The 14,067-nt window shown below is 41.4% G+C and overlaps 1 protein-coding gene across 1 annotated transcript in view; it reads right to left on the bottom strand.

The window, feature by feature from the left end:
• The window catches only part of MTCL3 (MTCL family member 3), a gene marked incomplete at both ends in the record, with an annotated part of 41,849 nt that extends 28,351 nt beyond the window's left edge, over positions 1 to 13,498 (bottom strand). The window contains 3 exons of the mRNA XM_080807278.1: positions 9,786 to 9,944; positions 11,726 to 11,950; positions 12,410 to 13,498. Of these exons, the coding sequence (XP_080663404.1) occupies positions 9,786 to 9,944; positions 11,726 to 11,950; positions 12,410 to 13,498 (1,473 nt within the window). The remainder of the gene's footprint in view (positions 1 to 9,785; positions 9,945 to 11,725; positions 11,951 to 12,409) is intronic.
• Positions 13,499 to 14,067: the final 569 nt, after the last annotated feature.

The raw sequence follows: 14,067 nt of genomic DNA, 5'->3' as shown, positions 1-14,067 counted from the left end.
TGCCTCACGGAAGAGGGCACGGGACACGTGGAAGAAGTGAGAATGGCTTTGTAGTGAAGGGACCTATAAAGAAGAACTTCACGGTCGTAGACACTCATGGGGAAAGAGAAAGCAGAAGTGTTTCAAAGCCTGTGTAAAAGAGTTGGAGTCCTGGCTACATCTAAAATTTCACTCTCATGGACTCAACATTCTTTCTAAGAGTTAAGTCTTAATCAGCGAATCTAAAACTATGTGATAATGACAAGAGCATCTGATGTCTACACCACCTTAGGGCTTATAAGGCATGCCACATACATTCTCTTCTGTTGTCCTTGAAACAGATGGAGGAGGGAAAATTGTTATTTTCCTTTAAGAGGCAATTAAGTCTATTAGTGATTTCTCTGAAATAACACAGGTATGAAATCTGTAAAAAGAAGAGATGGTATCAACAGACTTGAAAACATGTTGTTTAGCCCTATGTTCCCAGTTTCTTTCTTCCTCTCCTTCCTTCTTACCTTTTCTTTCTTTCTTCCTTTTCCGCCTCCCTCCCTCCCTTTCTTTCTTTCTTTCTTTCTGTCTGTCTTTCTTCTCCCTTCCCTTCCCTTTTCTTTTCTAGTCTTTTCTTTTCTTTTTTTTTTTTTTCTTTTTTCCTGTAAGGGTTTCTCTCTGTGAGAGAAAACATAATTTTCCTTTGGACACCTTGGAAGTATTCTCTCAATATTTCTTAGTGCGTTTTCTAAATGTGTGCTAGAGGTGCCTAACTTAGGAGATTCTAAGAGGATTAAGGTCCCTAAAGATGGCAGGTCACTTGTGGGTCTGGAAGAAGATAGAGGTGCTTGTGGAAGGGGCACCTTGTGTCCCAACAGTGTGGCTGGGTAGCATTGGCCAGTGGAGACTATGGGCTTGGAGGGAGGCAGACCAGTGTGGACCCTGCCGGCTTACGAGTGATATTAACTTTGCTAAGCCTTGAGTGTTTACCTCTAAAATGAAACTACTTTTAAAAAAAGATTTATTTATCTGAGAGAGAGAATGGGGAAAGGGGTGGAGGGAGAAAATCTCCAGTGGACTCCCCGCTGAGCATGGAACCAGAAGCAGAGCTTGATCCCACGACCCATGAGATCATGACCTGAGCTGAAGCCAAGAGTTGTATGCTCAACTGATTGAGCCACCCAGGTGCCCCTAAAATGAAACTATTAACAACATTATTATACATGAAGTATCTGGCACAGAGATTGGTTTATAATTAGCACTCAGTGCTTGTAGCCACTGAGCAGCGGCAGTCCTGGGGTAATTTCCCTTGTCTGTCCAGGCAAATTAACTGCTGAGCTGACTCTCTCAAACATCAGAGATTTAAAGCAAATAGTTGGATAGTCTTTGGGAGTGACAAGATCTGCAGTCTGCAGTCTTCTCTCATTCTCTAAACCTGCATTCCGCATTGTCTCACCAAAGGATATAGAAGTCAAACACAGAACTGATGTGTAGGATGTCAGGGTTTTCCTCTTGTTTTTGAGCTCTTGTCCTCATTTCCCACCCCAAGACTATGAGACCTTATTCTAGGAAAGACTTGTTGTTTCTGGGGAATAACGGGTTTAAAAGAAACAAGGTAGAGGACTAGAAGTTTCTAGGAGATAGCAAAGTCTCAAGAGATCTCTAATTCTGGAAGCAGGGTGAGGCTGGATTTCCTCCTATCTTGTTTGTATTATACTAGGCCCCACGGAAAGAGTCCTGCTTCTGAATCCTATTTCTTGTTCTCTCTACAAAATAGGGCCTGAAATACCTCTCCTACTTTCCACATATTCTCTCACTCAAAATTATTTATTCTTTGTGGCCTTTGTGTCAACAATTTCTGATTGTTCTGGGCATGATGCTGAGTAAGACACGATTCGGTTCTTACTCCCAGAGGGTTTATGGTCTAGTGTGGAAAAAAGATATATACAAATTAATTATGGAATAATGGTTGTTATTATATTACAGAAGAATATAGTCTAATTGATTAAATGCCAGGCACTGACCTGGATGTTTAAGGGTACTACAGTGATCAAAGCCGGTGTCAGCCTCATCCTCGTACATTTTCCATTCTGAGATAATGAACATCAAAGCATTCAGTATAGTAACACACATGTGTAAATATTGTCGAAGTGCAACTTCTACAAGGCTGTCTTTTCTTTTTTTTTTTTTTTTAAGATTTTATTTATTTATTTGACAGATAGAGATCACAAGTAGGCAGAGAGACAAGCAGAGAGAGAGGAGGAAGCAGGCTCTCCGCTGAGCAGAGAGCCCGATGCGGGGCTCGATCCCAGGACCCTGGGATCATGACCTGAGCCGAAGGCAGAGGCTTAACCCACTGAGCCACCCAGATGCCCCACAAGACTGTCTTTTCTATCAGAAAGTAATTAACTTGAGGTCAGGGACTACCCTCATGGTTACACTAACTGTTATCTTCTTATATACACTATATATAAAAAATACATATATACTCAATAAAATGTTTGCTAAATCAAAGTCAGATCAAAGTTTTTGGTTTTTAGCTCTGAGAAAAATGTTGAGGCAGAGAGATGCTATTTTCTGCACCACTAAAAGCGGGCCCTTCTCAGGAAGTCAAGGGTAGAGGGGAGTGGGAGAGAATAATGTTAATGAATTATTGCCCCAAAACCTAAAGGCGCCACAGGGACTAGCTGGGTCACAGTTATACCCAACAGAGTCCCTTAAGGAAAAGACTGGTTGTTTAATGGGGGCAGTTCTACATGAGGTTTTTCTCTGTCACACACACACAAAAGCCTAGTGACCTCCAAGAGATTTTTATTATACTCTTGGAAACATAAAGACTTGAACCTTCAGAAAATCTCAGAAGTCCTATCACTTCAATAATAGCAAAATTAAAATGTTTGGATGTTTAGCTGATGACTTCACTCATTTAGGACAAACTCTGAGTTTAACACAACACCCTGACATCTGTGTCTTTGTATGCTCTGGGGGCGGGGTGTCTAGATGCCCATATGACAGTAGGCAATAAATAGCACTCAATAAATATCTGTTGATTGAATAAGGGAAAAAATAATTACAATAATAAAAATAATAGTAGTGAAAGACTGGCATGCTTGACTATAAATAAAACTTTCAGGGAGAATACAGATGAATAACAAAGTAGAAAATGACATTTTTATGGAAACTTTGAGAGTATTTAGTTTAACTTCTACATTTATGAATAAAGATGATACATTTCAAGTTATTTGCTCAAAGTCAGTTTCTAGATGCCATGACATGTGAAATTTCTAATAAACCACACTCAAATTCACAGCTAATGACAAAATGTCTAGATGTTCTTTTCTGCAAAAGGGTAATTCTTAATTTATAGACTGGATAGATGAGAACTGACAGTGGTTATGAAGGCTTAGCCATCCACCGGTTGGCATGTGAGCCATCCACCGGTTGTCTGTTTATAATTGTGAACATTTTCCTGTACTAGGATTAATTTTCTTCATGGTTGCTCTGAAGGTCTCCTATAAAGCTTGACATTGCCTCCATATCCAGCCACAGTTAGGAAGCAACTTCTCTGAATTTTTCTCTTCCTGCCTCGACTGCTACTGAGCTCAGAGCTGTTTCACACACATCCCTTGGATTAAGTTTTCTTTCCTCTTTCCAGAATTCTTACTTGACCAAAATTTTAAACCCTTTATGATTTATTGAGAACTGTTTCAAATTCCTTTTTAAGGTAGGTTAGAGAAAGAAGCTGGAGAAGTAAACAATTCTAATACCTGTGTCGGTAAAGAACTTCCATGGAGGTATTTAAACATATATAAACTGCTCACCTCTCACACACAGATCACTCAAAGTTCAGCCTAGAGCCCCAGGACCTCGTTAAACTGGTAGAGTACATGGTTGGAGACTTAGTTGCCATCAATATGGTTCACCAGCAAATGCAACAAACCTTTCAACATACATTTTTTTTTTTTTTTTTAAAGTAGGGGCTTGAACTCAGGATCCTGAGATCAAGACCTGAACTGAGGTCAAGAGCCGGATGCTCAACCAATTGAGCCACCTAGGCGCCCCTCAACATACATTTATTGAACAGGATCTATGAAGCCATGCCATTGCAAACATTGTAATTAATAGATATTTGAAATAGGAATGAATATATAATCAAAGGAGATGCTTAATTAGGTAAAATTCGTATTTATACAGTGCCTTGGTGCTTTAAGAACATAACGTTCAAAATCCCAGCCAAGACACAAACTGGCTGTAGGAAGAATCCTTCCTTTCAAAAGTGTTGAAACCCTTGTGCTTTTCATTCATAAAAGTTCAATATGTTTCACAAAATACTCCACCAACAGGGATTGTCTCACCAACAGAGATTTGCTTTTGCTGGGGGCTTGGCATCTGGATAAAAGAAAAGACCCACTAATACAGGCCTGAGTCTAGGGAATAACTTCAGAGTGCATACAATTGCATATGTAATTTCATGAAAAAAAAAATCCAATTGAGTTTAAAATTTCCAAATAAATACATCTTTGAAAACACATACCCAATATATAGCAACCTGGAAAACAAGGTTTTTTCTGCTTATCAGGCACATTGTTTTTTGCTTCTAATTTAGTCCATATTATTCCTGCCTAAGTTATTCAACAAACCACTGCTTCTGAGAAGATGTGACTAAAGTAATAGTGTTTAATTGAGGCATTTAAAAATATTTATGGAAATTTCATTTAAAAATGTCAATATCTGCTCTTCTATTTTTCAAATTACAACTACCAGAACCAGGGGGAAAATATTTGAATGCCAAAGAAATTCCCCCTTAAAACCATCTCTTGGACTGCTTCTTTACTGATTTATCACTCAGCATTTCATTTTTGTACTTTATAACTTAGATTAACATACCCTATCAAAACCAATTAAAGTTATACTTATTTATTTTATATCAAAAAATAAATAGGCAATACTAAACATATTAGTATGTTACAATATGTTACATATGTTGTAACAATATGTTACAATATTAGTATGTTACAATTTACAATACTAAACTAAGCAGGACAAGAGTTTATTTATTAGTGATCTGTCTGTAAAGAGAGTCTGAGTAAACAGATATATTCTTTATATACTTAGAAAAAAGACACTACTGTTGAAATTTATGGTACTAATTATTTTTGTGTTCTAGAATGAGAGTTCACTGTAATAGATAGGACATATTAACCAAGTGCACAGAAAACAAAAGTCCCAAGATAGATAGTGCTATTGCAGTAGGCGAATTAAGGGCCCTCTAGGGCAAAGACGAGGAAAAGTTAAGAAAATTATTTTAAGACTCTTGCATGAGGTTAAGGGATGAAACAACACAAAGAAGATAGATTCTGAAATAAAAAGGATCAAATAATCATTTATCATCATCATCATCATCATTACTCTTTCTTCCTTTCCAACCTCAAAGGTCCATTTCTTTCCTCAAATGTCTGTTACCAATGCTTCTCCAAGTGTCAGATCTTAAAGGCGACATGAGAAGACCCCTCCCTTCTGAAGAGCACAAGGGTTTCAGAACTCTCAAAGTAAAGTTTCTTCCTACAGAAGAAGGACTTCATGAAGGGCAGCACCCTTCAATTAGCTGTAGCAGACACTCAGCCCTCACAGAGCCTCCTCCATATCTTCACTTTATGCTATTTGTGCATTAACCTGTCTTGGCATTCAAACCATGAGTTGTAGTTTCCATGAAATAACTTTTGTAAAAACCTGTCTCTGATTGCTTGTGATGCTGAAAAACCGTCATTTTCCCTGGATTATAGAAAAGTAAAGGCATTTTTCTACTGCAAGAAAGCATAGTGGTAGTAGCAATCAATGTTTTGTAATCGGATGAGAATACTATTAAGATTCTAAGGCTGCATCCTAAGAGGTGTCTCTTGTTTGCAGTTGGCAGAACACCAACAGTTTCAATACAAGCAATGAGTTGCAGTAGACTCGTCTAATTACCTCTATCCTGCCTCTACTCAACTCTTCTTACCCCAGTGCCTACTCTGTACTCTCAGAGGAAGAAGATAAGCAGATGGATGTGAGCAGGTGCATAGGACCTTGTGTAGCCACTAGCCTTGAGAGCAATTGGTCAACACCCTTGAAGCCAATTAAACTCTTAGTAAATGGTTTCCAAACTCCAGCAGATGGCCTATTGGACCCAGTTGTGCAGTTCAACATCTATATGACTCCATGTAAGAAACTAAAAACTGGGAGTTAGAGCGTTGCTTCTCTCTAGTATATTCTACTTAACATTTTATGATTTTACTCCATAACTAGTGTCTTTTCTTCATAATGGTAAGTTTGGCCTCCTTCTGTTTTCTCCACTGATTAGAATGACACAAAGGATGACAGTTGTGTGATTAACACTCACCAAGGACTTGAATAGGTTTTCGTTTTACAACCAAGGAAACAGATGATTATCTGAAACTGTCACAGTCACACGAGGCCAACTCATGCTTCAAACTCATAGCTCCTACCCCACCCAGTGAGACACTTACGTTGCAACTCAGCTTTAATACTGATCTTCTTGGAAGATAACAAAGTTATTACAAGAATCTCATTTTAATGAATCATTTCTGATTTCCAAATATATTTTTATACTACCTTTTCTATTCCTGACACTTTTCTGAGCACTATGAAGGTTAACCTCAGATGAATGATTTCAGAACTTTCCTGTGAGAATATTTTTCATTTTTCCTTTATTGCATTTAGAATCCCCCAGATCTTTATCTTCTACTCTCTTGTTCTTCCTCTCTATTTCTATTTCCTTTCTCCACTGCCACCCACCTTCTCAAACTGGGAATGCTATTGTAGAGCCCATCTTTTCAATCAAAGGTTACTTTAAAAGCTAATATCCTGAATACATGCTCCTAAATTCCCTCCACTTTTTGTTATTGTTGTTGTAGTCTCTAATCAGGGACTGGAGTTTGGCTTTTAGAACTCCAAGGAGAATGTGAATTTCCTTTTTGGCATGAACATATACCCACACTGTTTGATGCTACAAGAATGTTTTCCCAAATCAGAGTCAGGAAGAAATAGTTAAGGGAAGAGTTTAGGTAACAGAATCAACAAAACACATCTCTACAGTGATTCTCCCAAGGGCATTCTCAGGTTCTAGCCCTTCTTCCTGGTAGCCAGACTATTCTGGCTTTTATTTTACAATGGGAGAGGTCCCATCTATCTGGCTAATGGACAGTCTATAGGCATTTTCCCCTTTTCTGGACACAGAATGAAATCAGGAAGCTCTTGGGCCATTCTTAAATCCAACTTTCAGATATTTACTTAAAAAACATTCACATGATACCAAATCATAAAGTATTTCTCTTTCATTCCTGGTCATCAAATGAAGTTTGTTTTGACTTGAATGTTCTTAATTGTATAAACAAGGAATATGGGAGAAGGCAAGTGAGGTATGAACATGGAATGGAGCCTAATGTAACTGACAATGAACTTTCTGTTTATTTACCTATAAGAAGGTGTTTAACTGCTATGATTATAGAATGAATTGAGTCCCCTCAATTCACATGCTGAAGTCATAACCCAGAGTACTACAGAATGTGACCTTTTTTGGAGATAGGGTCTTTACAGAGGCAGTCAATCTACAATGTACAACCTACAATTAGGTAGGTCCTAATCTACAGCAACTGATTTCTATAAAGGGGGAAATTTGGACATAGGCATTTATAGGGAGAACGCAGTGTAAACATGAAGACAACCATCCACAAGCCAAGGAGAGAGGCCTGGAACAGATCCTGTCCTCCTAGAGAGTAAACCCTGACTACACCTTGACTCTGGACTCCCAGCTTCCAGAACTGTGAGAAAATAAATGTCTATTATTTACACTACCCAGTTGGCAGTACTTCGACCCAGCTGCCCTAGCAAACTAATAAAGCTGCCTATTTCAAGGTTTTTCCTGGAAATTAATTTTTTTCATTTTTTAATTTCAACTGTACATTATTGTTTAAGAAGAATATACTTCACATAATTTCATAGTTAATCTCTTAACTTTAGGGAAAAAAAATCTATGCTACTCTTTAAAGATAATGTCCTGGACTTCATGATAAAAGTCATCATAGCTGCAGGAGATGCTGAGGATCATTAAGACAACATTTTACAACTGAATAAACTGAGGCAAGTTTGAAGCTTTTTAAGTCACACAGTTAGTTACATGGTAAAGATGGTCACATGGCTCCCAGTTTCCATGTTTTCCTCCTGTAGCACACAGCTGTCCTTAGGTATTAGCCAGGAATTACATACCATGAAAATGGTTTTGCCCTAATTTGTCATGTTAAAAAATGTTTAAAATCAGGATAATATAATAATAAATAGAAACTTAGATCACAAAATAGCTTACCCCACTGAAACTATTACATAGAAATTCCTGACACATATTCCTAACCAGACTTGATACTTTTTTCACTGTTACATGGTAAATATATTTTTATACCATTTTGAGATAAGCAAAGCAATGCAAGATGCAATAATTCAGTTAGTCCATGGAAAGGTTAGGATTTTCATTTAAATTCTGCATATTTAAGCAGAGGACAATGTCCAGAGGACCATTTGTGCACTTGCTAATTCTCAATAATAATTTTCATAAGTTGCACATATATTCTCAGGCAGTTTTCAAAGATGATTGTTTTAATTCAATTGCTACTTATCACAAAGCTAATTACTTCTTTATTTATTCTTATTAATTATTTTTATTAACATATAGTGTATTACTTGCCCCAGGGATACAGGTCTGTGAATCACCAGGCTTACACACTTCACAGCACGCACCATAGCACATACCTTCCCGATGTTCATAACCCAACCACTCTATCCATAACAAAGCTAATTACTTCTTGATAAATCTTTTCTGTTTCTTTTCTCCTCCAATTATTTTCTTTGATATTAATTTTGTTCTTTGAGAAAATTTAGGGGAAATAGAAACTTCAAATACCTGATGTGGAAGAGAATTCTTGACTCCTCCTTCTACCCTAAAGGGTAAGAACTAAGATGAACTGGTCAATTTCAATTACAATGAAATAGATTTCAACTCAAAACAAAGAAAACCTTTAAACAGAGCTGGCTGTGACAGAATTGGCTAATGCAAATGAACTTAAAGGTCAGTCACTGGTAATGTTCTAAGCATCTGATCATTTGGGGGTTTTGTCATAAGGAGGATTCAAGCAATGATTCAATTCGATTCAATTAAATGATTTTTATGGCATTTTCATCCTAAAAGTCTGCAGTTCTATGAACTCAGTAGTAATCACAGGACTAATTCTTCTTCTCAACACAAGGCTTAGTCCTTTGTAATCTTGCACATCCTTTGTGTTTGGTATAGTTGTGTAATTTCTTTAGCATAAATTTATTTATTTATTTTTTTAAAAGATTTATTTATTTATTTGGGGAGGGGGTGGTAGGGAGACAGGGAGTGGGAGAAACCCAGGCAGAGTCCAGGCTGAGTGCAGAGCCTCATACAGGGCTCAATCTCACAACCCTGAGATCATGACCAGAGCCTAAACCAAGACTCAGGTGCTCAACCAACTGCACCACCCAGATGCCCCTCTTTAACATGAACTTAGAGGACAGAATGGAACCTCAGTCAGAGCTCATATATATCAAGTTAGAGGTAGGGCTGAGATCAGTTTTTCTTTATTACTTATTAATTTAGTATGAAGTTTAGTATACTGGATGAGAACAACAAACTGATCTTTAATCATTGAAAGATGGAAGTATTTTAACAGTCATTTTATCCTGGGGATTCTTTTCTAAAGAACTAAATGTATATGTAGCAGAACATAAGATAATCAAATACTAACCTCCTTCATTTTTTCCAGTTCATTCTGTAAAGCTTGCTTTGCGATCTCAACTTCTATAAGCTGTTGCCTCAGTTTTTCATTTTCATCTTCTGTTGTTGTTCGCTTTTCTTCCACATTTTCCAATTCGTGGTGAAGTCTGACAGATACATCCTTTGCAACCTAAGTTGAAGTATTTTAACAATAATATATAATTAAAGACAATAAAATAGTGAGCTAAAGTTACATTCACATTTAAACTACTAAGAGCCATAAATAAATAAATAAATAAATAAAACTACTAAGAGTTGATATTCAAATTGTTCCTGCCATATACCAGTATGCTTTATATATGTCATTCACATATATAAATTATTTAACCATCACAACAATCCCATGATATAGGGACTATTACTATTCCTACTTTACAAATGAGGAAATGGAGTCTCAGAGATGTGAAGTAATATGCTCAAGGTCACACAGCTAACAAGTGGTCAGGTAGTCTGGCTCTCCACTCTGTTCCCTAAACCTCTACACTACACCACGTAATAGATGTTCAACTGTGATTCATCATGTGTAAAGAAATGTCACGTATCTCCTCTGATTCTACAACAACATTATCTATTTCCGTTATTATTCATTTTCAAGACTAGAAAACAAAGTTTTGACAGGTGAAGTGTGAGGATTGAATTCTGATCCTATGAAATACGAAATCCTAGGAAATACATCAGTCCTTGAGATTAAGTTTTGTTTTGTTTTAACCACAGTGTACATTTTTGCCTTTGCTTTGGCGTGGTATTATATAGTGGCTCAGGACATAGACTGTGGTTTTCTACTGGGTGGGGAGACAGCCTGGCCACCTATTAGCCAGATCCCAGGGCTGGGGGCTGGGCACTTAGCTTTGAAAAGGTTCAGCTTCTATACAAGATGATGTTAGTAATAATTCCAACCTCATAGCCCCCCCCCCCTTTTTTTGTCTCCTGCTAACATTTAGAGAGAGAACTCACTGTTATATATAAGAATGCTTGTCACAGTGCCTGGTGCATAGTGAGCACTCAACAAATGTTAGGAAAAGAAAAAAAATAATACAATGACTTTCATTAAGTGTTTTCTCACAGCTTTCTTTAAAACAAATATAGGATAATGACACTTGATTTTCATATCTTGAGGAAGTTAAAATAATTAAAATTATGTTTGGTTGTCCAAGGTTATGAAGATAACATTGGTTTGCATTGTCAGTGAATCTGCCTACAGTCAAACTGAACCGAACAGGCCACACCTACTTAAAAAACGTATTTCAAGGTTAAAATTTCCACACTGGGGGAAATTCTAAAGGAACAGCTTCACATTAAGAATGAGGTTCTTTCATTTACTGCACTCGCTCTTTACTTCTCCACAAGGGCGGCATTTGGGCAGATTTTCTTTCGGGGAGTTAGCAAAGTACAGAAAGGAAGGAGTCCTGGAAGAAGGAGGTTAGTGGGACTTGCAGCGAGAAACCCTACTCTAATATCTTTCCAACGCTGTTCCTGTTCTGGTCTTCAATTCCTCTCCCTTCAGGGATCTTTATCGCGCTGCTCTTGACTGCCTGATTTCACCTGGCCTTCGCTCGGAAGACAGCCTCTGGAGGCCAGATCTACCAACGCCAGAGTCTGCGCTTTGCCACGCCCGCGTTTCTGCCGGGGGAGGCGCCCTCCTCCCACCATCTCTGGAGGAGTCACCGTTACTCCCAGGAAAGCCCACAGACCTCGCTTTCCTCTAGGCCTTCCACGCACACTAGACCCTTCAGACCCACTGGTCTGTTCTTCCCTTTCTCCTGCCCGAAGCCTGGTATTTCGTGGTTAGCGCTGCGAAACTCCGTGTCTTTGCTAATGACCAGTAAAGGCCTTTCCTCGCAAAGAGGTCCCACCTGCCGCCCCTGCCCCGTGCCCCCCGCCCCCCCCAACCCAAGCCCCAGTGCTGCAGACCTTGAGATCCTGCTCCAGGCTGCGCAACAGCTCCCCGTCGATTTCCCCAGTCTGTGCGTAGCGGAGCCTTTTGCGCTCGGCTTTGCGGAGGCGGTACTGCAGGATCCGGCAGTTTTTGTTGGCTCTCTCCAACTCGTGGCGCATTTCCTGCAGTTGACAGGCATCCTCCTCGAAGAAAGTGTCCCTCATCTCGTCCATCTCGGTCCTCAGCTCATCAATCTCGTTCTGAGGCGGTGACAGGCCGTGGGTCAAAATTAACCTCGCCCCCTGCCACCCGGACATGCACCGTACGTACCCCATGCCAACTCCAAATTCTCAGTTTTATTGCCCCCTTTCCATGACACAGGAGTGACAGAGCTGAATGAAGAAGAAACTAGAAAAACGGGCCTTCTTTGGGCCTTCTCGCACTCTCCTACTCTAACCTCTCTACATGAAAGTGGGACAAACCACGATAATTAGAGAACGAAGGCCCAAATTTGGATTTAAATTAAAACCTGAGGCTACTAAGCTTAGGCCGTTTTAAATCTAGAAAAGGCCTAGGAGCCCCCTCTTCTTGTTTCCTCTTCCCTTCCCTTTTTAAGGCTCCCTAACAGGTTAACAGACTCTCACCCTCGCGGGACACGCCCTAATCCTCCTAGACCCACACCTCCCCTCCCCCACGGGGTTGCCCCCCACCCTTCTCACCTTGAGAGTCTCGTTTTCCTCTCGCAGTTTCTCCATCTCCTCCTGCATTTCTTCCTGCTCCTGGAGCTGCTGCGGGTGCGGCTGCGACGAAGGAGGCGCCGCCGCCTGCATGCCCCCTCCACTCGCGCTGCCCTCGGCGCTCTGCTGGGGGCCCTCCGCTGCCGCCGCCATTGGGGAAACCGAAGGGATTGCAAGAGGCTCGCAGATGGCAGGGGCGCCAGCGACCGGGGAGCTGCGGCTGCTGCTGCCGCCGTTCTTAGTGTGCATCTGAGCCGCGGCTGCCGCCGCTGCCGCCCGCTCTTTCTTGAGGTGGAACTGGATGAGCTCAGACTGCAGACATCCTTCCTTCCAGTAGCTCCCTCCGCCACCGCTCCCGCTCCCCACAACACCGCTTCCGGAGTTTCTGCTGCCGGGGCCTGGGGTTTTGCCCGCAGAGGATAGTGAAGGGGAGGCCCCCTCCCCGCCGCTGCTGCCCCTCTGCTGAGCGCGTACGCCTTTCCCTCGCCAGCCCCTGGGCGGCGGCGGCGGCTGCGGAGCGCCCCCCTCCCTTTCCCCGGAGCCGCCGCCGGCTCCTCCTCCTTCCCCACCCCCTCCTCCTCCTTCCCCGAGTGGAGGGGGTTCCCCGAGTTTGGCGGACACTGGCTCTAGCTCCCGGGATGGCTCCTCCGACGGGCCAGGCCTCCTGCCGCCCACGGGGGCCAGGGTCGCCGCAGGGGCCGCTTCAGCACCAGCCGCGAGATGGACAGCTCCCGGCACCGCCCCTTTGGGCGCCAGGGGCGCAGCCTTCTCCGCCCCGCCTCCGCCTCCTCGGGCGCTGGTCGGAGGCACTGAGCGGCTCCCGGTCTTGTTGCCCTGCTGCTGCTGCAGCTGCTGCTGTCGAACAGAATTGAGTTTAGTGCCGGCCCCCACGGGGGACCGGGTGGTCGCGGTTGTCTGTCGGACCGAATTGTCCCTCAGTCTGGCAGGTGATTGAGCACGCTGCTGTTTTCTGCTGCTGCCCTCTGGGTGCAGTCGAGCCTCAGTGGCAGAGGTGGCTGCAGAAGCTGTGGCTGTGGCGGGGGCAGCGCCCCCCATCGGTGGCTGACTCATAGCGGTCTAGAAAGAATCTACCAGATGAGATTAGAATGGTTCATCACCAGATCATTCTTTTCCCTTCTCAAATCCGCCAACCTTCCTTTCTAATCTGAGATAGAAACAAAAGAAAGGAAGCACACAACACGTCTGCATTGTTACGGAGCAAAGGGTGATTTCCCCGTAAAAGAGAAGCCCTAGAAAATCATGAAATTTGTAAAGCACTTAACAGAAGCCTTGAATTTAGGAAGAGGATGCAGAAGAGTCTATTTTCATTTTGTTGAGGGAGGCACCATCTCCAACTCCCTCCATCTCAGTGAAATGATGATGATCTGAAAGCAGCTGAACCTAAAATTCTCACGGTAGCAGGTTCTGGCAATGGTGAGATATGGGTCAGAAAGGAATTGATGGGAAGGGAGAATTTAAAAAAAAAAAAAGGTGAGGGGATAAAGTCAGGAAGAAGCTTCAGAAGGAAAAGAAGTCCACATGCTAGAGTTGAATATCCTGCTTTTTCAACTTTGGTTTTCCTCCTTATTGAATCTGCATTTTAAAACCTAGTTTAGTAGAGAACATTTTATTTAATTACT

Source organism: Martes martes (assembly GCF_963455335.1).
Source record: "Martes martes genome assembly, chromosome: 6".
Taxonomy (NCBI): domain Eukaryota; kingdom Metazoa; phylum Chordata; class Mammalia; order Carnivora; family Mustelidae; genus Martes; species Martes martes.
Note: the sequence above shows the minus strand (reverse complement) of the source record. Positions and strands in the feature narration are given on the sequence as shown.